At 41.8% G+C, this 25,637-nt stretch overlaps 1 protein-coding gene across 6 annotated transcripts in view; it reads left to right on the top strand.

The window, feature by feature from the left end:
• The window catches only part of grm8a (glutamate receptor, metabotropic 8a), a 315,548-nt gene that overhangs the window by 3,264 nt on the left and 286,647 nt on the right, over positions 1-25,637 (top strand). For all 6 annotated transcript variants that reach the window (XM_034674012.1, XM_034674009.1, XM_034674007.1 and 3 more), the window contains one exon: positions 4,774-5,585. In XM_034674012.1, the coding sequence (XP_034529903.1) occupies positions 5,043-5,585 (543 nt within the window). In that variant the 5' untranslated portion in view covers positions 4,774-5,042. The remainder of the gene's footprint in view (positions 1-4,773; positions 5,586-25,637) is intronic.

The raw sequence follows: 25,637 nt of genomic DNA, 5'->3' as shown, positions 1-25,637 counted from the left end.
TAATAGATGCAGGCAGTATAGACAGTCAAATTTGCAATTCATTATATCAGCACACACTTACTTCCACAAGGAAGCCTGAAGTCTTGAGGGCCCTTTGGGTCCAGGGCCTGGAGCTCTTTTACCTACTTGGTATTCCAACCTTGAATTTAGCCTGGGTTAATAAAAACATATAATTCACACTTAGAAATGTAGAAAAAGTGGAAGTTAAATGTGTTTATGGGAAAGTGAAATATTACACTACAGCAAGCAGACGGCTAGCTTAGCCTAGCAGACTAAAAGCATGGGGAGACAGGTAGTTCATCAAGTTTATTTTTTTTACACCGCATATCAACAAAAAATAAAGAGCAATTCAAAGTGGGTCATACAACACCATGGAGGGCATAAGATAGACATTTAAAAATCCTTTAAACATCATTAAAACTAAAGAAGAGGAAATAAAAACTGCAGAAACAGAAGCTAAAATGTGATTAGACTGCATTAAAACCAATATAAGTGGTTCAAAAACAACACAGTCCACCCTTCAGGATTAACAAAGTTCAGTATAACTTGAAACATTGTGAGCTATATTTTCAGAATCAGCTTTATTGGCCAGGTATGCTTGAACACACAAGGAATTTGTCTTGGTAAACTGTGCTCTCTTTGTACTGACACATAAGAATAAGGCATACAAATACAAATATAACAATAATAACATCGACTATAAACACAAAAGAAAAACAAATAGGCATGACTAATATGTACAGGCTAAAAATAATATGATAATAGTGCAGTGGTGAGTAGTGAGTAGTGCAGAGGTAGTTTTACATTTAAAAAAAGTATATGTAGGTGATAGTTAAATGATAGAATAAATAAAAATATGTGAATTCTGCTTGAAGAATTGTTACATTGTATATTTACATGTTTATTTACAGAGAGTATTGATCCGTGTTTATTTCACAGTGACAGGTATGACACTGTGCTAAACATTTAAGCTAGTGCTGCTGTAACAACAAGGATCCTTGCCTAGTCACTACTTCATGATAAGTATTAAAGCTGCTGTTGGTAGGAATGGTGTAAAAAACGTTACTTTTTTTCTGCTGGGTTTGGAGAAAAGGTCATAATGCCCATCGGTACTCATCGATAAGTGGAGTAATTTGAGACTATTGCAAAATCTCTGCGTTTTCCAGTGTCTTTGTATCAATGTTGTTATTCTCCTCTTTCCCGTTATGACGGACCAATCATAGCTGATCTCCAATCCTCTGTCCTGATTGGTTAAGGGGCGGCCCCCACTACGTCCTCTGATTGGTTATGAGTCCGGCACTATCATGAATGACATTCGAAGTCCCTCTCTCTGAACACATGTTTACTCTGTGACTACCAACAGCAGCTTTAAGCAACAAATAAATACGCTTGAGTTTTTTTTTACTTTGATACAGATACAAAAAATATATATCACATCTCTATAGGTAAACCTTAGAGGGCAAATTCTGTGACATTTCGACCATGCAGGCTAGCTATTTCCTGCCTTTCCAGTTTTAGGGCTAAGCTAAATGGCAGTGGTATGGCTCCTCTAATCTTAACACTGGACAATAAAATGTGTGCTTTAAGTAGTCATATAGCTGTTCTAAATTTAGAATACTCCTAGTCTACTTGTTAAGGAAAGGATTCTCCATAGAAGAAGAACGAGAAGGCTAATCAGGGGGCTAAATGAGTTTGAGGACGCTGACATAACTGCAAAGCTTAAGTGTGTTGTGGTAAGCAGGACGATTGTAAAAGAGAGGCTTGTTTTTTTATGATGGTAGGAAAGATATTCATGGTAACTGATTTGACTTCAAACTTTTAATAGCACTGAATGATGTTGAATTGAATCCATGGAAAGCTAAATGCTAAGAGCTAGGAACCCCCTGCTAACTAATGCTAGCTTTACTTGTTAGCGACGCACTTTAGGGAACATTTAATGGGAAGAATTGTCATGAGTTGATGTTTAGTTTAGAATTTTCCTTGTGTTTCATGCCTTGGTTCCCCTCTGTGTTTATTCTGTGTTAGTTATCCTTTGTCTCCCTTGTTGCTTTAGTGATCCACGCCTCTTGTTGTACTTTCTTGTGTTTCTTAGTCTTGTCTTGTGTTCTCTGTTTTGTTTTCTAGTTCTGATCCCCTGTGTTTCCACTTTATTTTACTTCCTGCCCTTGTGTGTTTCTCTCCTTTTTGATTATCCTGATTAGTTTCACCTGTGTCCTTTATTCCACACCTGTGTTGATTACTCTGTGTATTTAGTTTCTCTGTTCCTCTGTCCTGTGTTGGATCATTGTACATCTTTCTTGTGTTATGTGAGTATGTCTTCCTTGTGTTCCCTTATGCCTGGCACACATTACAGGATTCTTCAAACCTTCACACATTTAGAGACCAAACACTTGATGATAACAAAAGACAGATGCACAAGATCTCTCTCTTCTGATCTTATAGTGTGTGGTGTGCACTACGGAGCACACCACACACTAACCGATTCTTCAGCAGAGTATCAGGTTCTTCACGCTCAATATTCCAAATCTCGCGTAGTAAAACGTGACTTCGGTGTAAACAAACATGGCGGACAAACAGGAAGAAGCAATGAAGATTGTTTTCGGCCTCTTACTTTCCGGGAATGTGGGCTGTACGCATTACAGCGCGAGTTGTTTTCATTACAGCGGTGAGTTTTCACCGGCGCCATGTTTTTGTTTGTCTTTACTTCCTCTTCCATCTTGATTGGCTTTTGCTCCGGTACACGTGACATTACACTGTGCGTGCTCGGCTCCTTTCGGCGCATCCCACACACTACAGGATTTCAATCAGGAGAGATACAATTTCAATATTAAAGGTTATTTATTACAACTGAATGAATGCTAAAACTTGACAGGAATCTTTGGCGTAAGGACTCTATGGGGATAATGTTCTGAGCGTAGGATGCGTGAATTTGGCAGCAGAAGAAATCCCCCTAGAGTCCAGACCCTGGTGGTGGTGGTTGATGAATTCTAGGAATTGAAGACTTTGCAGAGACCAGGTGGAGATGGGGAGGTGGAGGGGTGCGCGCCATCAATGCAAGAAGGAACTAGCAGGAGAGAGAGAGACACATTTAAAAAGATAGCAGAAAGTTGATAGGCTGACGATAAGGGCGTGCTACTGAGCTGTTGGATGACAGCTGCCGCTGATTAGCCAATGACAGCTCCGGAGCATGCAGCTTTAAGCGGGTGAGCTTTTGAATGAGGGAGAGGAGAGTTAAACATCTGCTGTGATTGCTTTATAGTCTTCCTTTCTGAACTTTTGCTAGAGCTACATTTCTAGTCTCAAATATTAAACATGTTCATTATTTACGATCTCTCCCTCTGAGGCCTTCTGAGCGGCTCCGACCAGACAAAATCACTCCTAACACCCCACACCCCACAGGAAAATCAGACTCAATGTCATTTGCAAACATCAGACTATCAGGCCTTTGTTGGCTTTGATCATAAGGGGGAGAACGGGACAAAAATCAGCCCGATTATCCTGTAGTGTGTACCCGCCTTAAGTCTTCCTTGTGTTCCCTTATCTCAGTGTTTCTAGTGTTTTCTTTTAAATTCAGTTCATTGGACATTTTAGTACATTTGGTTATGCCTTTTGTTCTTTTATTATTAAATCTTTATTTTCTGCTCATGGGTCCTCCTCAGTTTTCCACATTGTGACAAGAATAACCAAACTTATTTTTATGATTAATTTAGGGACTGGACTTTGTACAAATTGCTGCTTCATTGGAAACACGCAAAAAGAAGATGAGAGATTTTGGATAGGAAAGACTGAATCCCAAGGGACTCAGCTACTGAAAGCATATCAGCACTTGTATCATTAAGGAACCAGCCAGAACCCATTTTCACTTCTGGCCTAAACCAACTTTACCACTTTTCAAGGATGGAGCTCCTTAATGTGCGGCTCCGTGTGCTGAGCATGAAGTTATTACAGCCAGGGACAGAAGTGCAACTCCCTGCAGTGTATGACAGCAGAAGTGGCTTATCAACATTTAATGCTGTTAATGGGTAGAAACAACATTCAACATTAAAACTAACTAGCTCTGTGTGCGTGTGTGTGTGCGTGTGTGTGTGTGTGTGTGTTGTGGTGAGTGTAGCTGGGTGTACTGGATGTAATGTGTTCATTTAGCTGCAGCAGGAACAGCAGGTGTTTGAATGATGCAGCAGGCTTGCTCTAAGGCGCTGCTCTCTGTCTTTTTCACCGCTGTCTCCTGTTTCTCTCACACTGTCTCACATGGTTTCACTTTCTGTCTCTCCTACCCCCCGCGTCTCCTTCGCCTGTGTCTCCCCCCCTCTCTCCCTCTTCTTCTTCTTCTTCTCTCTCCTCCACTGCAGCAGGTAGTCTGAGCCTCTGTGAGAATAGCCCGAGGAGCTCGCCAAGGTTCTCCGCTGTCATTTTAACATCTGTTCCATTCATCGATATGCCGAGAGAGGAGTGTGAATGTGTGTGTCTGTTTGTGCGGAGGTGATCATAAACTGACAGAGTTTGGGTTTTCAATTATAGAATGGATGTGCAAATTTTGACAGCTCCTACTGGAAACCATATACCCATGTGAGCGTGTGCAGGCGAACGAGCACGTGTGTATTTGTGACTTGTTTTTGTACGCTTGGCTGATTCTTCCTCCAACCCGTGAGTGGTTTACTCATGTTTGTCAGGTGGACCGTACATCCCTGCAGCAGCTTGATGTTCACATCACACTGGTTCTCTGACTTCCCCTCTCTCTCTCTCTCTCTCTCTCTCTCTGTCTCTCTTCAACAGGCTCTGCTGAAGATGTGACTTGTGGATTACAGCATCAACTACAACTACATTCCTACAATCCGACCCTGCCTTATTTCTAAGGAACCTCTCTCTGCTTCTTCTGGAATATGATTCGCTCATGGGGCTTGGCTATCTCCACCCCTGGGGACCTTTACCCCTCTCTTTCTGACCAATAGGAAGGTCCTCCTTTTCAATATTCTCAAATACCCAACCTCAGTTTTTGGAATATCCCCTTGAAAATCACCTTGTTTGGTAATCCTTTGTTGATCATGGAACCACGGTGGAACCCGACATCCTCCCTTGGGTCTCCCTCTGTCTTCTTCCTGCTCATTGCTACTTCCTACACCTGGCTCTTTCCTGTCACCTCTCCTCAGCGGATCCCAATAGACCCCGCGGCAGCACCTGAGTATGCCCACTCCATTCGATTGGATGGGGACATCATCCTGGGCGGATTATTTCCTGTGCACTCAAGAGGGGACCGCGGTACGCCCTGCGGGGAGCTGAAAAAGGAGAAAGGTATCCACCGTTTGGAGGCCATGATGTTTGCCATCGACTTGATCAACAAGGACCCCGAGCTGCTGCCCAATATAACGCTGGGGGCCCGGATCTTGGATACCTGCTCCAGGGACACGTACGCTCTGGAGCAGTCCCTGACATTTGTTCAGGCCTTGATAGAGAGGGATGGATCAGACGTTCGCTGCGCTAATGGGGACCCTCCGATCTTCACCAAGCCAGATAAAATTGTAGGTGTGATCGGAGCTGCGGCAAGCTCTGTGTCAATTATGGTGGCCAACATCTTACGCCTATTTAAGGTAAGAGTTCATCACTTAATCTCTATTTCCTCTTGCTCTTCATCGCCTTTTCTGTTTTGTGTGAGGATTTCTCTCCAGTCAATTTGCACCTTTCAGCCCACCTGTCCTTTCGGATGAGACTAAGTGCAATGATGACAGCCAATTAAAATGCAGTCAGTCTTCCTGGAGTGCTACCTCTTCCTTTACCCACCAGAGACTTTTTCTTTCCTTAAGAAGCCCAAAGCGTGGTTTTATCTCTGTGTACACTTAAATGTGTGTGTGGTTGATGTGTCAAGATGTGTCAAGTGATGCTCATAAGAAAGCCTGTATGTGTGTTTGTATGTGTGTGCTGCGGAGCTTAGATCATTCTCTGGCTTGTGGTCGAGCCAAATAAAGATGGCTGCCAAACACGGGTATCAATTACAGCTGAAATCTGTCAACAGCCACTTCATTCACTGTGTGTGCTCAAGTGTGAGTGTGCGCCTGTGTTTGTGCAGGACATCTCTTTGTGTTGCCGTGTTTTCTAGCACACGTGTGGGCCCACTGAAGCATCCTTAAGAGTGTTCATGTGTATGCATGCTCTGTGTCTTTGCGCTGCTCATGCTTGTGTCCTTGCAGAAGCTCTCAAACCTGCAATGGAGAACTCTCTCTTCAGGTGTGTGTGTGTGTGTGCGGGCGGTTTACGACTGTGTGTTGGCGTTGTCATCATTAGCTGAACAGGGCTGATGGATGGCCGTATGATTATGAAATATGGGTCCTGTAATGACGCCCATGGCATTTCACATCCACATCTATCCCACACACTTTAGCAGCAAGTGTGTGTGTGTGTGTTTGCTAACACACATTCTTAACCTCCCCTTCTTCCGGATATCCCTACTTTTATTTTTCAGTGTGTGTGTGTAGGGACTGTTCGAACATGCTTGTTAACAACTACTCCGTGCTTTGAATGGGGAGATTTGCACATTAAACAACAACAACTAAACATGATTTATGTCAGGATCCGTCACAGCAACAGCAGTCAAGCAGAGCGCCTTTCTGGCGGCGCGCTGCCTCGCTCTCATTTGCCTAATGCGATTTAGTGCATTGTGTGTGTTTATGTACACGTATGTGTATTGTATGCAAGTGTGAGAGAGAATCTTGTGTCCAAGGATATGTAGCAGCATGTTTGGGTAAGTGTGTCACTGATTTTGTGAGTGGGAGTCTTAAGTATTTAGTGAACGTACCCACATGTGTGAGTGTGTGTGTGTGTGTGTGTGTGTGTGTTTGATGATATCAAGCAGAGGCCTGTGGCACTGGTATTATCTGACACAAGACTGTATCTCTCTCTGCATGGTTTAACATGAATAATGCAATGTGCATCACAGGCTGTAAATAGTACTGTATGTAGGATGCACACACACACACACATGTGCACACAGAGATACGCTGTTATAAACATATGTCTTTTTAAATGGGCTAATCTGACAGTGCCAGTCACAGCTAGTCGCCCACTCAACACAAGGGGCTTAGAAACCTCTGCGAGTGTGTATGTGTGTCTTCTAATCTAGCTGCAGACAAAAGAGATTCAAACAACAGATTGTGTGAACATTTCCGCATCCAAATCCTGAAGAAAACAGCCGCTTTCCTTCATTTTTTTTTCCTCCTTATTTGCTCCTCCGCCAAGGGAACTGCATGCTCTCGATCACAAAGAAAATTGAGTTGAACTGAAGTTATTGGTGTTCCTTTTGTTGCTGGATCTTTTTTTTGAAGATTATCTTTAACCGTTCCTTCTTTGTGGGATGATACGGAGCAGAGAGAGGGGATGACATAAGATGTAATATGATGAAACTTTGTTAATCCTTGTGGGGAAACCAGGCCGTCGCAGCGGCGTTGCTCAGAGGAAATTCCAAAGGAACTTAGCATATAAAAGGAACAGTGCAAACAGGGGTCATCCAAACACAGTAAGCAGGCATTTTCAACACTAGATTAAAAGGAAATGTACGGGTAACAGTACTAAAGTGAGGTTCATAACAGCATTGGTCTTATTTTCTTTGTTTGTCAAAATTGGATTTGATAACATCAAACTGGTGGCTAAGGGCTGGGTGTTAACACTGATATGTGTTGAAAATGAATCATCCCAGCAAGTTTATTTCAAGTTTAGCCAACCTAGAGCGTGTCTGTGCACTAAGTGCTTTAATGCTTCTCCTCCAGTGATTTTCTTACATTCTAAAATCAAGGCTGAAACTCCAAAAACTAAACCTGGAGTAACATTAAAGTATCCTTTGAACAGTTAGAGTCGCAGCATAGAAATGTTGACGTAAACAAACCAACATTTACACCCTCCCAAATCATGAAATTCAAAAATAAATATATCTGAAGATACGACTATGGGACAGCTTTGTATGTGCAGGCTTCTGTTGTCAACTATGGAATACTAAATATGAAATATTGAGCACACTTCCAATGTTAAGAGGTCAGCTTAACAAGAATAGATACAACTAGATTCTCATAATATCTATGTGACAGCTATCTATCATTAATAATGTGGTTCTTGTTGCACTATGTCCTCAGGTTACCAAAAATGTAGCACAGTGACAAGCTCGGCCGACAGAACATCAGCTGCTCTTAAAACCAGCCCATATCACTTCAATCAAAGGCTTTCTTTTGAATGTGCATTATTCCCAATGAGGGTTCTATTAACTCCTCTCATGCTGGGCATGATATAGTCTGCCTTTGGCTACAGCTTGAAGCATCATCTATGCATGTCCAACTTTTGTTTGTTTCCAAGTTGCTGCCCCTCTTACCAAAAATATCTTGTGCATTGCAACAACTTTTTAAAGATCCAGGATGTTGATTGTGTTGATATATTGATCTGTAATCACAGCTGCACAATATATTGATGATCCCCAGAGACTTTAGGTCACCTTTTAAACCACAATCATGGAAACCATGGCAACGTTTTATCTTTAAATGCCTGCACTTAAAAACCTTATGACATAAAACCCATGACTCTATCAATTACAAACACTGTGACGATCACACCGCTTTAAAGAGCGAGGAGGAAGCAATAGTTGTCATCGTATCAATGCTTTTGTTAATGGACTGATTTTGTGTGTGTGTGTGTGTGTGTGTGTGTGTGTGTGTGTGTGTGTGTGAGTGTCTGTGTGTGTGTGTATGTGAAACCAGGACATCCTCACTATCTCACAATGCAGTGAAAGGCGCCTTTTGACTCAGTGACACTCTCACGCTGTGTGTGTCGGACGCTGAAAATGAAATTCAATTCATAAATTGATAAGTGGTGGCTGTCCCCTGGTGAGAGCAAATGGAATGACTTTGCCTGAGGGAATTTAGAAAACACTGTCTCCCCTTTCATTCAATCAGCGTCAGTTCCACTTGAGTCCACACACACACACACATGCAAACACACATAAGCACAAAGACACACACTCGTGTTTTGTTTTCCTTTGAGAAATTATTATCATTGTCTCTGCTGGTGGTGTCTTATAAAGTTGTGTGTTCCAAAGCCAAGGTCAGAGGCAGAAATCTTTCCCACGCTCCTACGTCCAGCAGTGCAGGAGCCAGTGTGGCAGGGTTGTGTCCATGTGTGTGTGTGTGTGTGTCTGTGTGTGTGTGCGTGTGCAATTATTCAATGTTTGCATCCTATTTGAGTAATTCTTCTACGCTTCTATCCATCTGTGTACATATGTATGAGGAGAAATTGCTGCAGACGAGCCCTCCAATTGCTTCCATAATTCAGCCGCAGCCTTCTGTCCTCTCTACCTGTCGGGGGAATTAACTGCTGCACTGTGTGATATCACTGATGTATTCATCTGCCTGTGTATCACCATCGCCATGATTGCTTTTTCTGAGTACTGCTATGTGTGTAGTTTAAGGGGGATTTTGCGCCATACATTCTGCTACATGAGCATCATCTTCCCAGGAGACACTTGTGACACGATGAGAATGATTCCACAGTGTAGCGTGCATACATGTATGAAACTTCCTTTTCTCTGTGTGCATAAAAATCTCCTCCACGCTCATGCAAATAACATCACACACTTTCTGCTGTCGAGCAAATTAGCCAGAGCAAATGTTTGCTCAAACCCTTGGAACGTACAGCAGGCTGGGGGCTTCCGCACACTTAAAAGCTGCACCAGAACAATCTTCTTTTCAGGCACAGCAACACCCCCTGAATTACAAATCAATTTGCTTCACAAGGATGGCAACAGCTGCATTAAAATGCAATTAACAGGAGACGCGGTAATTTTATTCAGACGCCAATTCAGACCTAATTCCTTGCAGATTTGCTATTATACTCAAGGTCAGGCAGAGTTTGGGGTACAGGCTCGTCGTAATCCTGCAGACAGTTTGATTAAATAATGACAGGCAAGGCAGCAGAGAGGGGAGAGACTGCAAAGGAGACACTGGGAGGAAGAGGAGGAAGCAGAGTGGGATATATAGAAAGAGAAAGGGTTTAATGAGAGCAGATGCAGAAGAAAGAAAAGATAAAAAAAGCAAGAAATAAAAAGACAAAGCAAGCTGCAGAGACAGTAGCATCCTCTAGAGTGTAATGATGTGGTGTTGATTGCTTTCATTGAGGCATTCTGTACTGAGAGGGTGATGATAATGAAGCCACAGAGCACACTGAGCAAACAGGAAAACTCATTAAGACACGAGTGGGTCTCCTTTTTTTGTGCCAACTTCCTTGTTTGTTTCTGAACATGTGTGCGCTTGCTTCACTTCACAGTTCACACCCAGCGCGACTGCAACGGGGAAATATCACGGTCGTGACAGACCGGCGGGACGAGATCATCCAACCTCCACTAACGAAGGCAGACTTAATGAGCAAATGGTTAATGAAGGGAGACTTAATTGTCCTTCTGAAATTATTTATTACTTTCATTTGTTGAGTATTGCCTGGAGATGATTCATTTACAAGAGTCGTGTGTAATGTGGGAACACGGGCTAAATTGGATTTGTTAGCAGCTGAATGGAGCAAATCCTTTGAACTGGGTTTGGAAGTGACAAGCAGGAAAGTTGGATGAACAGTTTCTCCAGGTATTAAGGTGCTTTAAATTGTGGTAATGAGAAGCTGAGCATGATTTAGGAAAATGAGTGCAATGTCAAATGCCTCCCCCCATTAAGTCAAGTCAATTTTCAGTAGACCTGTAGAGTGCAGAATCTGACTCAAAGGGCTCAACAATCTGTGCAACACAGACAACCTGTGTTATAAAGACTCTTAATCTGGAGAAGAAGTCCCTGAAAACAGAGATCACCACGCGGAAGCAAATAAAGATGACAGAGAACAGATGACATCCCCAGAAAACGGCTATAAATGACCATATATGGAAAAGTAATGATGACATCACTCCTTAAAGTGCAACCATTCTCTATATTAACAATAAGGCTCATCCACATTCATATTTAATCACATACATACAACATAAGTCACATATAGATGACATAAGTGACCATTTGCCAATGTTAAATTTATGTGTGGTAGGAAAATCAGAAAAGTTACTTTTCGACTTGAAAAAGTCAGGCTGAATTGATTTGATGTTAAGCAAAGAAATGGCATCAAAAGTAAAAGTTTGGATGATGGGAAGATATTTTTTAAAATATTTGCTAGCATGAAATTGTATATACTTAGTAATAGGTTGTAATCATTTACTTATTATTAAGATTGACAACACCCCCCCCCCCCCCCACCTCCTCCTGTGTTACAAGTGAAGCCAATATACTCTAATGAGCACTGATGTCTTGTGTATATATATATATTATATAAATATACAAGGATAAAGTATTTCTTTCTCAATGGGCACTGGTGGCAGTCTAAGCACCCCACATACAGAGGCTACAGTCCTCGTCGCAGGGGTTGCCGGTTCGGTGCCCGGCCGGTCAACCATTCACTGCATTTCTTCCCCCTCTCTCTACTCCCCACATTTCCTGTCTCTCTTCAGCTGTCCTATCAAATAAAGGCCAAAAGGCCAAAAATATAACTTAAAAAAAATAAATAAAAAAAAAATAAAGTATTTCTGATTCTGATTGGTTTTTGGAGCTAGAGTTGGTGTGCCGAGGTATTGATGTCCCACTCATTTCACTAATCAAAGCACAAATTGAACTTACTGATAAGCTGGCAAAGAATGCTCAGAGTGGACAGTCCAAAGCAGAGCAGATTCTTGTGTTGGAGTGAAGCAGACACATAGGATTATAAAACGTTTAATGAATTTTATTTTAGTGTTTGTTACCGTCCCTCCTCTTCTCTACTAATCCAGTGAACACAGGAGCCAGACAAACATTAATACCCCTGAAAGCATATGAAAGCTACTTCAAACTAAACTCCTCGGTAAGACGTAATTTAGCATAAAGAGAACAATTTATAACAACAGAAGCCATGTTTGATAAAACTTTATTCAACATGTATTTTGAGTTTAAATTTCAGGCCATGTCCCATCGGGTAACATACTATGTTATATTACATCATCCTTGCTATATTATATTATATTATATTATATTATATTATATTATATTATATTATATTATATTATTGTTTACTTCAACTTATGGTCATATTATATACCCATATTTATTTATTATATTGCTTAATCTGTCATTACCAACCATAATAACACCATGTCAACCTGTTACTACTGAAACATTTTTAATACCACCTGTAATTACTGCTATTTAATCCATTTGTAACATTTGTATTTATCTAAATTCCATTTGTAACATTGTATATATCTAAATTGTATTCTATCTTCATTTATTTATTTCTATTTTTACTTATTTTATTTTACTTATTGGACATTTTTCTTGATTATACTAATGTCTGGGTTGCTGCAACAACTGAATTCCCCCCCCCCCCCCCCCCCCCCCCCCCGGGATCAATAAAGTAATATCTTATCATATCTTATCTTAACATTGACCAAGCAGACTTTATGACCCATACTGCAGCCGGTCAGCAGGCGAGCTCCAAAGGTTTTGGCTTCAGGAGTTATGTCATCAGGCATTTTATACAGTTGTAATGGGAAGTAGCTGATGGCATTGAGAATGAACACCCTAATAAGCCAGTAAATCCCCCTTTTTATCTACTTTATGAATGAGAAGAGGTTCAACACTTTACAGAGAAGCAGCTGCTGTATACGCAGCACACACATACACACATATTGTATACTGTAAGCACACTTACAGGCTTCAAAGAAAGGTAATTTAAACTTTAATCAAGTTCTCTGATGAGAAACCTGAGGTCATTAGAAATGTGTTTAATGAAAGTGCTGATGTGTTAATTTGTGGATTTATTTGTGTCCACTTGACCGTGAAGGTGTGTACATGTGAGGTTTCCTGCCAGGCTTTAATTGAATGTGTGTGTTTGTGAGAGAGAGAGATGGAAAAAAAGATATCATTATTTGCATGTGTGTGAGTGGGGAGGACCAGTGTGTAGAGTATTATAGTGGAGTGAGATTCTATCTGTCCTCTTCCTTTCATCAGGTCTGAGGCTGAATAGGAGCTCAGATAAGGGCCAAGTGAAGCTATTACACACAGACAGGCTTTGATTTGTACGAGCAGGGGGAGCAATGTTGTATTCACTAACATTAATGATGGCTCAGTTGCATTTATGTCATGTTATTCTTTACAGAAACACAGCTGACACTTTGATTCATGATACCCTGGTACAACTAACGCTGACTGACTTGTACACTTTTGTCTGGTTGAAGAGGAATCAAGGCCCCTTAAAGTCGAGATACTTTCACCCAAAGTAGAACAAACCTCAACCGCTCTTTCATAACATGTCCACTTTATGGATGGTTGGACAAAAAGTAGAACTGGGCTCATGATACTGAGGCTCTGAAGCTTGTCTTATTTAAGTGGACTGCACAGCTTCTCTACAAAGTGTTGGAGCCTGTGTCAAATGGGAACTGTCACATGACTCGTCACGCCACTGGTGCTTCAAAAAACGCCGCCTCACTCAACTTGACAGTGATCGGCATCTGTCAGATAAGAACAGAGGATGTCAAACACAAAATAAAGTGATGCATATTACAACAACATTATCATTTCATATTAATGTAGTATAATCTATTTACACTATTTGAGTCTTTAAAGCTGGGGTTGGTAGTCAGATTTAGATGCACTTTTTGTTATACTGGTTAAAATGATCTTTATTTCCTGATGGCAATTAATACATAATGTGTTAAAAAGTTGCTATCTACAGCCGGAGTAAACCTGGGAAAACACCATCCAATCACCGTTTTTGGGTCCCAAAATTTTAAACCAATCAAATCCCGTCCTGCCGTTCTGCCCGCCTCCTGTGCGTACATTTCCACAGCGTGCACTCCCCGTCTCCTGCCTCTGCTTTCCCTGACTCTACTGACTACCCCTCTCACCCAACCTCGGGCCTGTCCCCTCTGACCCGATGAGGTGCTTTGCTCAGGACTGTAGCACGGATCAGAGTCTAAAAAGCTCTCACCACGGGGGCTCTGACAAGCAGAAGAATGAATGACATTTAGTAAGTCCTACAGAAAATGTATATGTATTGTAGCGTCCGTCTGGACGCTGTAGGGATGATGAGCCGATTCGTGAACACATTGAGCTTTAATAACCAGGCACTGTTGGCGGTGACGACGCCAACAAACAAAGCAACAATCAATGTTTGAATGAATGAAAAACTTCTCCTCTTGTCTCTCCTCTCTGCTGCTCGCACACCCTAAACACCCCTCCTGATGCCTTCACTGGCAACACTGTAGGAATTAAGAACATCTACACTGAACAGGTTTAACAAACAGTAGAGCTGTTACAGTATTATATGTATTAGCTTATAATAGTGCGCACAGTATCAGGACCTTGGCATGCTTACATAGAGAACAAACATGAATGGTGCTATTAGTCATACGTCTGTTTCACAAGACAACATGTCTGCTGAGAGTAGGAGATACTGGCTGGAGAAAATGATGACGTCCGAAGCCTCACTAACCGGCTGTACCACGTGACCGCTTCGGCTAGTGGTTCAGATTTTGCTGCAAGGTTTGACAGCAATATAAACCCCTCAGGCTCCATTCAAAATGTGGGTGTTTGATGGAGAGTTGCGGTCAGTTCAGAGTTTGGATAGAGTTTTGATAGTTTGGATACTAGAGTTTGGATAGCGTTTATTTAGTTTGGAGAGTTTAGAGAGAGAGAGATGGATAGTTTGAAGATTTAGGAGTGAGAAGAGGACAGGTAAGATGGAGCCAACTAGAAAGAGGAGAATTTGGTGTGGGCCTAATGTGAGACTGGTGCAGACTTAGTCTAATGGTTAAGTTGCATGGCTGTGCAATGTTTGGACCGGGTTCAAGCCCAGCCTGCGACTTTCTTACCGCATTTTTTTTTTCCACTCTCCCAGTTTCTACACTGTCTTCTCCTTTATAAATAAAAGGTGTCAAAGCCCAAAATATAACTTAGAAAAAAAAAAAAGAGGAGGATTTCCCCAGTGTGGTAACATTTTGATTTAATAACTCCTAATAACACAAGCATATTTATTGCCCTCTTCCTAGTTCCACAATCACTTTCACTATCCTCTGCCTGCTTAAGCTAATTCCATTTTCCTAAAGTGGCAGAAAAATATAATTACACAACCTGCCATATCATATGATACTACAAAATACATTCAAAAATATTTTATCATACACATATATGATAATTTATGTACAGAAATGATTTGGTCATACATTTTTTGTAATTCATAGCCATTCCCATAACAGAAAACCAAAAATTCAATGCATCACACATTATGTAGTTAAGATCCAGCTGCCTGTGATGATAAACCTGGCCAGTAGGTGGTTTTGTGTGCACATGAAGCTTCGAGAAATGAACCCTTTCTCGAACCAATTGGCTCAAGTGGTTCGATGCCTCATGAGGCTTCATCTCACCATCACTACTCTTGACACAAAAGAAAACAGCGGTTGTTCCTAAAAAAAATAACAAAGCGCCAAATCTGGCCCTCTTTTAAAGTGTGTAGCCCCTTCCACTGGGCGTTGGAAATTACATAATGTTTCCCAAACAAAGTATATTCCACAATTAAGGTCATTTTAAGGCGATTAAGCTTAAATGCACTCAAATGATGCAAACATTTCCACAGGCATTTTTCCTTACCTATTTCGAAGTAAAAGTGCTGGTAAGTGCAGCAACCCAAATACAAAGACAATGTATGTTTGAACAGTGATAGAGCTTCAAAGTGTGCACCCTGAGAAACTCTGAACAGAGAGGGAAAGACGGATGTTGGTGTGTGAACCGGAATGAATGAAGTGCTGTTAAGAATGGGATAAGTTTGGTGTGTGTGTGTCGGTGTCGGTGTCGGTGTGTGCGTGCTGCCCGCTGTTAGTGAGGGTGCCACTCCGTCTCATTATGGTTCTGCATTTGCACCATCCTCGCATTTAAGTATAAATATTTCATGCAGTAGGCTACATCTGCACAAAAGTATGTTATAGGGATAGTTTTATTCACACGCTTCCTGGTCTTATATTTCTCAAACATTAGACCAAACTTTGAATATCACAGAGGCAAACTGGTGCTTCAAACTGTCATCAGGAGAGTTTTATAAGCCACCAGATGTCACTGTGCTTGCTGAGTCTGAAGCTTCAAAGCATCGAATCTCTTTCAGCACATATCAAAGGAAGCCCCAAAACTGCATTAGACTTCACAAGTCCATCAATGGAAATAAATATATCCTGTTTATTCTGCTTGATTTTTTTGCGTCCTCTTAATATAACTTTCCCCCAAAGGAGAAATAAACATCAGGATGTCATTAAATTTGGAATGGATCTTCAAAGAGAGTTATTTCTTTTAAACAAATATATTATACACACACATATATATAATATAGATATTTTTTGTCTCCACGTCTGCGTATCTTAAATATCTAAGGAGTGTTATCCTGTTAAAAAAGGAGGTCATTTCACTATTGACTACTATCCCTCTATCCAACCCCAACTCGGTCGAGGCAGATGTCTGTGTAACATGAGTCTGGTTCTGCTCGAGGTTTCTGCCTGTTAAAAGGAAGTTTTCCCTTGCCGCTGCAAAGTGCTCTGCTTATAGGGGATTAAGATGAGATCAGACTGAGTCCTGTCTGCAAGATGGGACTGCATCTTATCCTGTCTTGATGTTGGGTCTTAGTTAATAATTTATCAGAGGAAGACCTGCCATGTTGAGCGTCTTGAGATAACGTTTGTTGTGATTTGCTGCTAAATAAAGATTGATTGATTGATTGATTGACTTCACTATTTGCTGACCCCAGCCCTAAACAGGCAAGTAGACACAAAAATAGGGCCTTATTGATGGAATATGTAACAAAAAGGACACAAAGCTTGTTATAAGACAATGAAACAACATAGGACTAAATGATCATATTCTTAATACATTCTGCTTCATGACTTGATATCTTTGAGTAAGATACAATCAGATGTTAGGTTTAAAAAATGCTCACAGTTACATTTTCTTCATTTTGAAGTCAGAAGCCACACTGCAGTACCCAGGGATAAACTCCACTTCTTATTTTTGTCATTCAAGGGGGAAAGACTCCAGACACCCACTTCGTATCATGTATTTTTTATTGCAAGGGAAAACCCATGTGAACATGTCTCTAACACGCAGAACCTGCTCTGTAAAACACTGTTGGGATTTGGGGTTCTATGTGTTGCAAGCGCTAACTACTCAGCCAATAGCAAATTAAGTGTGAAGCTGTGCCAGAGAGCTAGTGCGCACAGTATCAGGACCTTGGCATGCTTACATAGAGAACAAACATGAATGGTGCTATTAGTCATACGTCTGTTTCACAAGACAACATGTCTGCTGAGAGTAGGAGATACTGGCTGGAGAAAAAATAACAGCACAAACATGTAGAAAAATGTTGCTTTAGTAATTTTTGGCTGTGTGTCCCAAATGTATCACAGTGCTGTTGCTCAAACATTTTGCCTTAATCATCATGCAAACAGTGTTTCTGGTTCTACAAAAGAGAACCATGGATCAAAGACTTACACGAAAACTCGTCCAGTCATTCCTACATTAACTCTAGTTGTAACTTTGGTTCCCTGATGAAATGTTTTCGGCATGCGAGCACGATTTCACAGTGACCTGTGTGCATTGGAAGGATGTAGCGGTAACATATTCTTTCATTTAAAAATAAATGAACAGGACGGAGAGAGAGAACAAGACTGAACGGGTAATCACTTAGACGCAAGATACTTCCCTATGAACTCAGCATGGAGCCTGCTAATAATGAATGTGTGTTTCTCTGTCAGTGATTCTCACATCACCATGTTTTGAATACTTGAGTCTGATTGGTCTATAACAATGGGAGTTAATTCTCTGTAGCAAAAGTGACAGTAGGAACAACCTAATCACACATGTCATATCAACTCGCCACATTTAATCTTTGCATGTTGACAATGTGGCTTTTTTACTCATCATCATCATCATCATCAGCAGCAGCAGACACTCAGGGTCGAGTATATCTGTCCTCCTTCTTGGTCATTGTGGGTCTTCAGGTGGGCGAAGAGGCCGATCCTGGACCCGCATATTTTGGGACAGTATGGACATGGGTGGACAGTGGCGATTGTGGGTTTGGGTGGGACCTTCTTGGTGGAAGCGATCTCCTTTCTGCGTCTGCGCTATTCTTCTGCTGCACTGTGGAGATCGGCATTATACTGTGCTGCTCCATGTCGGACAAGTTGTCTCCAGGCTGCCCTGTTTGATGCTGTGGCCTCCCAGGTCTTAAGGCCTGTGTGGCACGTCTTGAGGTGTGCTTTGATGTTATCTTTGTACCTTTTTCTTTTGGCCTCCTGGGGCACGCTTTCCTTGAACAAGCTGTGGGTAGAGGACTTGTTTGGGAAGGCGAGTGTCAGGCATCCGAATCACGTGGCCAGTCCATCTGAGCTGGTGTTGGTCGATGATGGGAGTGATGGTGGAGATGCCAGCCTCCTCCAGGACGCTGATGTTGGTCCATCGATCCTCCCGATCCTATTTTTTACTGGTATCATATCTAAACTCAAAATGATGGTATTGTGACAACTCTTATACCCTTAATCATCTCACAGAAGTGTGTAACAATGATGTGATCAAATCTGTTATTCAGGATTTTAGAGCAGCAGTGACAAAATCATGAATGCAGAAAGTTACCTTTGTCAGTAAGATGAACTTCAATCATACTTTATGTCTTATAGCTCACATAACCTTTCTGATGACCTCTTCAGTGATAAGAAGTGTTCATTTAACCAATCAATGAGAAACAGCTGCCCTTGGTCTGCTCTCTGTGGCTACGTGTCCAACTGTGCAGAGCTAATTGGTGTGCAAGATTGGTTCACATGTTGATTTTCATTCTTAAGAAATCTTGATGTTTTAGGCTATGAGGTGGGTCAGCATCTGGAAAACGAAAACTCAAGCGCTCATATCTTCTTGTAAGGGGTTCAGGGGTAGATGCATGCAGAAAAAATAAACTTGATCGAAATATTTAAACTGCAACTGTCCTTCAAAAAGCCATCCAAGGCACACTGTATCACTGGAGTGGAGTTAAAATGCCTTTATTTCACATTGCAAATACCTTAAAAACAGCCGACGGGTTGCAACCAACCGGCAACCTCTGGTCTAAAAATATGAGTCCAATGCGGAAGTGCTAAAAAGTGCAGTTCACCGAGGATCCACTTGAGGCTGGCTTCAGAAGTACCAGAAACCAAATACACACCAATTCAAAAAAGACGATCTTTACAGCAGAAATAAACATGTTTACAGCCTGGTACAAAAGACGAGTGTAGTCTGGATAGCTCAATTCTCGATCGGCACACATTGTGAGGGGGGTGATTTTTTTTCCCTAACACGGCAATTTCGAAGATATTGAGATTACGAGTCTTCCAATGAGAGGCCCAGCTGACTTGATTGACAGGCGGGAATACTGTAGCTGTTGGCTAGGAGGCTCAGAGCCCGCCTCTTTACGTCACAATCGCTCAACAGCAGCAATATGGTTCTCGCTGATGATTGGCTTTCAAAACAGCGCTTCAGAAACAGATGGGTGACATCACGGATACTACGTCCATATTTTATACAGTCTATGGTTGCAACCTACTCAGGTCATCATCAGGGCCATTATTAGCAGTGGCTTGTACACCTGTGATGAGTTACACTAATTAGTAGAGTTGGAGGATCATTCCCCTTGAACGTGTAAACCTATTGGCTAAAAACCAGGAAGTGATATTTTATTGATACAAGGAAAAAGGGAGAGGATAAAAGGGAATTAGAACAGGAAAGGGGCAACTAATGAAGTAGGGGAAAAGGATCAGGTAAAGCTAAAAAAAAGAGGATATCAAAAAAGAAATAGGGGGTATTGATATATATTCATATGTGTTTTTTTATATCTCCTTTTTCTTGTTTTAATATTTGGCTTCACCTCATCCTTTCATTGCCAAATCTTCATTTCTAACTTCACTCTGCTAACACAGGGTGCCTTGAAGAGTTCTTTGAAAGACAGTTGCAGTTTTCATTTTTGATCAGGTTAATTTTTTACTCATTTCACAAGAAGAGATGAGCATACAAGTTTAAAGTATTCAAAGAGCACCTGTATGTGACTACACAAAGATGCTGCAGCACTTCTACTCTGCCTTGAGACCTCATGTTTTGAGGATCCTGCAAAACTATCTGGGTCATCTTTTAGTCCTGTTGAGCTCACACACATACACACACAAACACGAGATAACACAGCTTACAGGTGTGACATTTAGTGCTAGCATGAAAATTACCATGGGGGCGGTTTCTAAAAGAGGAAACAGAGATGCTGTTGCATCTTATTCCTCCAGTATCTGCGTATTGACTTGCTGTTGTGTCTGCTTGATGTGTCTCTGTGGAGAAAGACCAAATGTTGTTGTTGGTTGTTTCAGCGTTTGTTGTATCGGAGCAACAAGAAATTAATCTGCGCCCAACAGCTGCTTCCTGATCTGCTTCTGTTATCACAAATTATCTGATTGTTTCTCGCCCGTGTCTCTGTAATCGATCCGTGTGCTTGCTAAACGATCTCATTAGTTTGAATACTTATGGATGCTACTGGAGGTGACAGAATGAACACTTGGGTGATAAGTTCAGCACCGTCCTGTGGAGCCGCATGGGTGGAGGCCGTGTCCATAAATGTTCAGACGGGTTTCTCGCCTGTGGAGTAGCCTCAGCAACATCAAAAAGGAGAATACGTTAAGATTTCATTACAATTCCTAGCGTGAACCTCAAATAAAGTATGAATTCTTAAAAAATTGATTGGCACATGGTGCGTAGAGTACTCTTTAAGTCTATTACTGGGGCGTAGACAGGGATTTAACATGCAAAAATACAGCTTTTGAATACATTTTTAATCATTCAGAGGAGAAAAAAAGAAATGTGCTTCATTAAGTTTTATCTTTCAAGCAGCATTTCCAATGTTGAAGCTGGAGAATACTTCAGGAGGCGTTGAAACAAGAACACCCACATATTTCAAAGAATTGAAAACATATACCAATAAAGAGTATTTTTTCTTTCAAATGTGAGTGAAAGTAGGACAGATGAGGAGAGGAAGTGAGAGGCAGCCTCAAGAAGTGAAACAAGACACATCATTTTTTTTAATAAATCGCTGCTGGTGAGGATCTAAAACTCAATGGATGGTGTCATGTGTTTGATATGGAGCAATGAACATCAGCTTAGGAGGTTCATGATGTTTGGCAGTGAAAGCAGCGGATATAAAAGAAGATGTGGAGAGAAAATTCAATCCTGCTTCTTTTTGTCATCTTTAATATCCGGATTCACCTCTTAATCTGGTCTCACTGTCATTATGTTGTACTCCCTGATGCATGTATTGTGTTTCCTTTTGTTTTCTTGTGCTTCTGTTTCTTTTCCCGACTCATAAAAAGAGGAGGATGAGGCCCGTAAAAAGCGATAGGACCCAAAGAAGCATGGCAGTAAAGGTGATAGATAAGGAGCAGTGGAAGGCAGTGAAATGGTAATCGCCAGAGGAAAAGAGTTCAGTAAAAGAGCAGTGGAAGACTCCAGGGATAAAGACAAGTTGCAGGAGGTGTTTTTACATCTTGCAGCGATGTTGCATTAGATCAGAGAAAACAGGTGGGAGGAAGAAGGGAAAAAAAACACAGAAAAACAGAAAGAGGTTAAGTGTTTAGCGTTTCCACATCCCTGCTTCCCTGCTCTTGGCGTGCCTCAATCTACTCTGCTGCCTCTCTACTTCTGCTGCTGCTTTCCCTGCCCGCTCGCCAGCTCCTGCAGTCCTCTCTGACCGTGTTAATAGCAGCAGAGTATTATTTATGAAAGAAAGGCGAGAAGACATGGAAAGAACATTAGCGGAAAAGCCCGGGTTCTCCTGCAGGAAGAAATATCTTTGAGGGGGCATTGACAGCATGCGTGGATGCTTGCTTTAGTGTGTGTGTTTAAAATAGATGTCCTCTTTTGGAGATTTATATAGAACATGACATATGCTGGATATGCTCTCTCTCTCTCTCTCTCTCTCTCTCTCTCTCTCTCTCTCACCCCTCTGCCTCTCTCATTCCCTCACACACACTTTCTTATAGTAACTCTATTCAAATGTCAGTGATCGATATCATTGATCTATTGATTGACGGGGAATAAAATGGGAAATGGGTGTTTATTTATGGTGTAGCGAGCGGTTTGTGTTCTTGGGCTTGTATTTCCAAGTGAGAGTTGTGACCATTTGCGTGTGTTTGTTGGTCGGTGTGTGTGAGTTCAAAAGAAAAGGAGGAACACAGGGAGGGAGAGAGAGTGCATTACTTGCAGGGTTTTGCCAATTACCCCCCTAAGCTGGAGGTCAAGGAGGAGAATGAGGGACAATCTTTCTTTCTTTTCTCCCCCTTAATCCAGGTTCATTGCTCTACAGGAACCCTCCTCTCTCCTCTCTCCTCTCTCCTCTCTCCTCTCCCTTTTTACCTTAATGGTGCCATATTTCTCTCTTCCTCCTTTTCACTGCTGTCACTCTGTTCTGTATCCATCATCAGATTGTTGTCTCATGAAAAGTGAAGTCACAATTTACCTCATCTAAGGGCATCAAGGATGAGGATGTTTTAATCCAGCTGTTTATTCACTGTGGTTTGAGACAGATGATGAACTAATTCCTGTTCTGAGTTCTAGGTTCACGTCTCATTGGCTACGTTTACATGAGACTTTTAATTCCTCTTTAATTCAGAATAAAAATTAAATCCTCTTTAAAAAGATTAAAAATGACTTTGTAAACACCTAATTCCAAATGAAAATGACCATTCCGAATTAAACTTAAATCTGAAGTAAGTGTTATTCTGATTTTAAATCTGAATTGAATAATTCCTCGATCATACGTTCATTCCGCTTTAAATTAATTCCGGTCATTCTGTGCATGCTCGTTCCCTTATCCTGTCGCCATGATGCACATATTCTGCGCTGGCGGGCACATATTCCAGGACGGCCGCCTAAAGCAAGCTTTGGACTCGAGCCAAGACTATTTATTTCATAGGAGCCTTAGAAGAAATGGATATCATGAAAAGAGTTGATGGACGGAAGCGAGCGGGATGTGGCAGTGGGCTGAGGCAGAGCAGCTGTTGCACTAACCGTTGGCTTTGATTCGCCAAAGTACAGTCTTCTGCCTCCCTTCTCCGGTCCTTTACCTCTCTTCTCCTCCTCAGCTGACGAAGTGAAGCAGTATGTTTGTGTCGAGCTGCTTATTCAAAACTATAATCAAAATCAAAGCGAAAATTACACTTATTCTGTGGTCTTCCATGTTGTAACTGAAAATGAAAGAAGCAGGGACTGGAGTCTGTTTTCTTCTGGTAGACGTAAATACGTCACGCCCGCCCTGCCCAATCAGAACCTTCCCAACCCCCAGACCTTAAGCTGAATTGAATAAAGACGATTAAACGTGTTTTCCATGTAAACCTCAATTCGGAATTACAATTATCATGTAAATACTAGAATACTTTAATTCTGAATTATTTAATTCTGAATAATTAATTCTGAATTAAAAAACATCATGTAACCGTGGCCCACTGTCTCCCTGTTGTGGCTTTTGATAAGACTTCAGGATGTAGGACTCAAACTGAGATCTGCAGGTTGTATATAATCTTTTCTCTGACACCTGAAACGACCCACCATTGCTTTTTTCTGACAGACTTTATTAGCCTATTAGCTGTTTGTTTCACAAGACTGCTCCACACTCAACTCTGGAAAAGGATATGCTGTCACTGTCCCTTCACAAGGGCAGTGCTAAGATATAGGAGTTGACATATGCATAGTGCTAAACCGCAATAATTACACAAATTAATGGGGCAGAGAAATGCCCAAAACTACCTAAAGAAGCGCATGGAAATGATATTTAAATTAGTTTTGCTCATCATGTCTTTCCAGGAACTTGAGGCTTTAAAGATGAGCTTGTGCTGCCGTTGGATTTGAAGCTTGCAGGGATCACCCAGAGGAGCAAATGATGAGGAAAGCTCATGACCTCCCTTGTGCAGCAACTAAGCATGCAGAGCCAGAAATCGGTTGTGTTTCGGTCTTGTGTACATGTGTTGCTGTTTTTCAACTCATGTGGGACACTTTGAGGGAGCTGGACTGTGAATGTTGCAGCAACGGTTAGCAATGACCCGTGAGTTCATCTGAGCTGGGTGTAGATGGAATTGAAACAAGAACACGCTGCTTTAATTTGAGTGTCCTTCATGCTTCAATCAAAGTGAATGGAAGAGGAGAATATGTCCTGCAGAGTAATGTCCTTACTCCTTCTTTCTTCCTTTCCCTCCTTCAAGTTTTCCTATATGTGTTGCTTGTACTGCTTTTCTCACCTTACCCCCCACTTCCCTTTTCTCCCTTTCCCCCCTCGCCTTCCTCTCCTGCCCTCGCTGTCCTAGCCGGGGGCGCTCCTCCTCCGAGGTAAGGCAGCACTAAACGGCCTCGGCGCAGTGTCCCCATGTATTTTTAATGGCCACGCCCGTCATGCTGGAATCTCAGCTTGAATTATGCATAGAGGATGAGTGAGAGAAGAGAGAGAGAGAGAGGGAGGGGGAAAGGAGCCAGGCCGGACACGGAGAAGAGAGAGAGAGATGAAGAAAGGGTTTGAAACAGAACAGAGGATGAGGATAAAAGACGACAGGGGATTGTAGATCATTACAGAGGCAAAAAAAACATGCAGGGAGAGTGAAAAAAAGATGGAATGGGAGTGAGGGATAAAGAAAAGAGGAATAGAGATATGTGTTTTCAGATAATAACAGCTCAGATGAAGGACAGGAGAGTCCAGCTTCTTACCTCTCTCCATCAGTCTCTCATCTCCTCTCTGTATCTTACTTCACCTCCACACCCGACACTGCCTCATCTCTCTCTTTCTCTCCAGGGCTCCTTATCTTCTCTGTCTTGCCATTTCATCACCTCGTCCCCTCCCTCTGTCCCGATCTCTACCTCTTTCTGGGTCCCTCACTCCCTCTTTCCCCCCCAAACCTAACACTCCTCTCAGTCCTCATCCCCCTTTCTTTTGTTTCTTTTTACTTCCTCACCCTTCTCAACCCTGTCTACCTCTCCTTCTCCCTTCACCTTCCTAAATGATTGCCTTTTTTGTGTGTGTGGGTAACTGTAATAATGTAGCGCTGGAGGGAAGGAAGTGAGAAGAAAGAGGGGGAAGAAGTCAGTGAAGCATGAAAAGAGAGGAAGAAAAAGGCAGACAGAGATGGAGAAAGTTAAGGAAGTTTGTGGCTCAGACTTCAGGTTATTGATTAGCATCATGGGCTCTTTTCTCTGCCGTCCATTCACACACATACACACACCCGTCTTAGTAATGGACATTGGAGGGTGGCCGACATGCTCACCATGAGATAATGGAGCATATCTGTGACTCGGCTATTCCTCTCTTTTATTACCTTCTCTCTCTCATAGTCAAAGCAGCTGAAATCTTTTGTGTTGGCATGTGTCCGTAAATCTGCTTCTTCTTCTAAACAGATAATGGTGTGTGCATGTGTGTGTGTGTGTGTGTGTGTGTGTGTGTGTGTGTGTGTATGGTGTAGTTTGGTCAATACAGTCCACACAGTTTGTCTTGCTGCCTCCACAGTTGGAGGGAAGGTCAGATACTGTGCTGGTAGG

This window comes from Notolabrus celidotus, chromosome 21, assembly GCF_009762535.1.
Source record: "Notolabrus celidotus isolate fNotCel1 chromosome 21, fNotCel1.pri, whole genome shotgun sequence".
Taxonomy (NCBI): domain Eukaryota; kingdom Metazoa; phylum Chordata; class Actinopteri; order Labriformes; family Labridae; genus Notolabrus; species Notolabrus celidotus.
The sequence above is the reverse complement of the archived record's forward strand: the minus strand, read 5'-3'. Positions and strand labels throughout refer to the sequence as shown.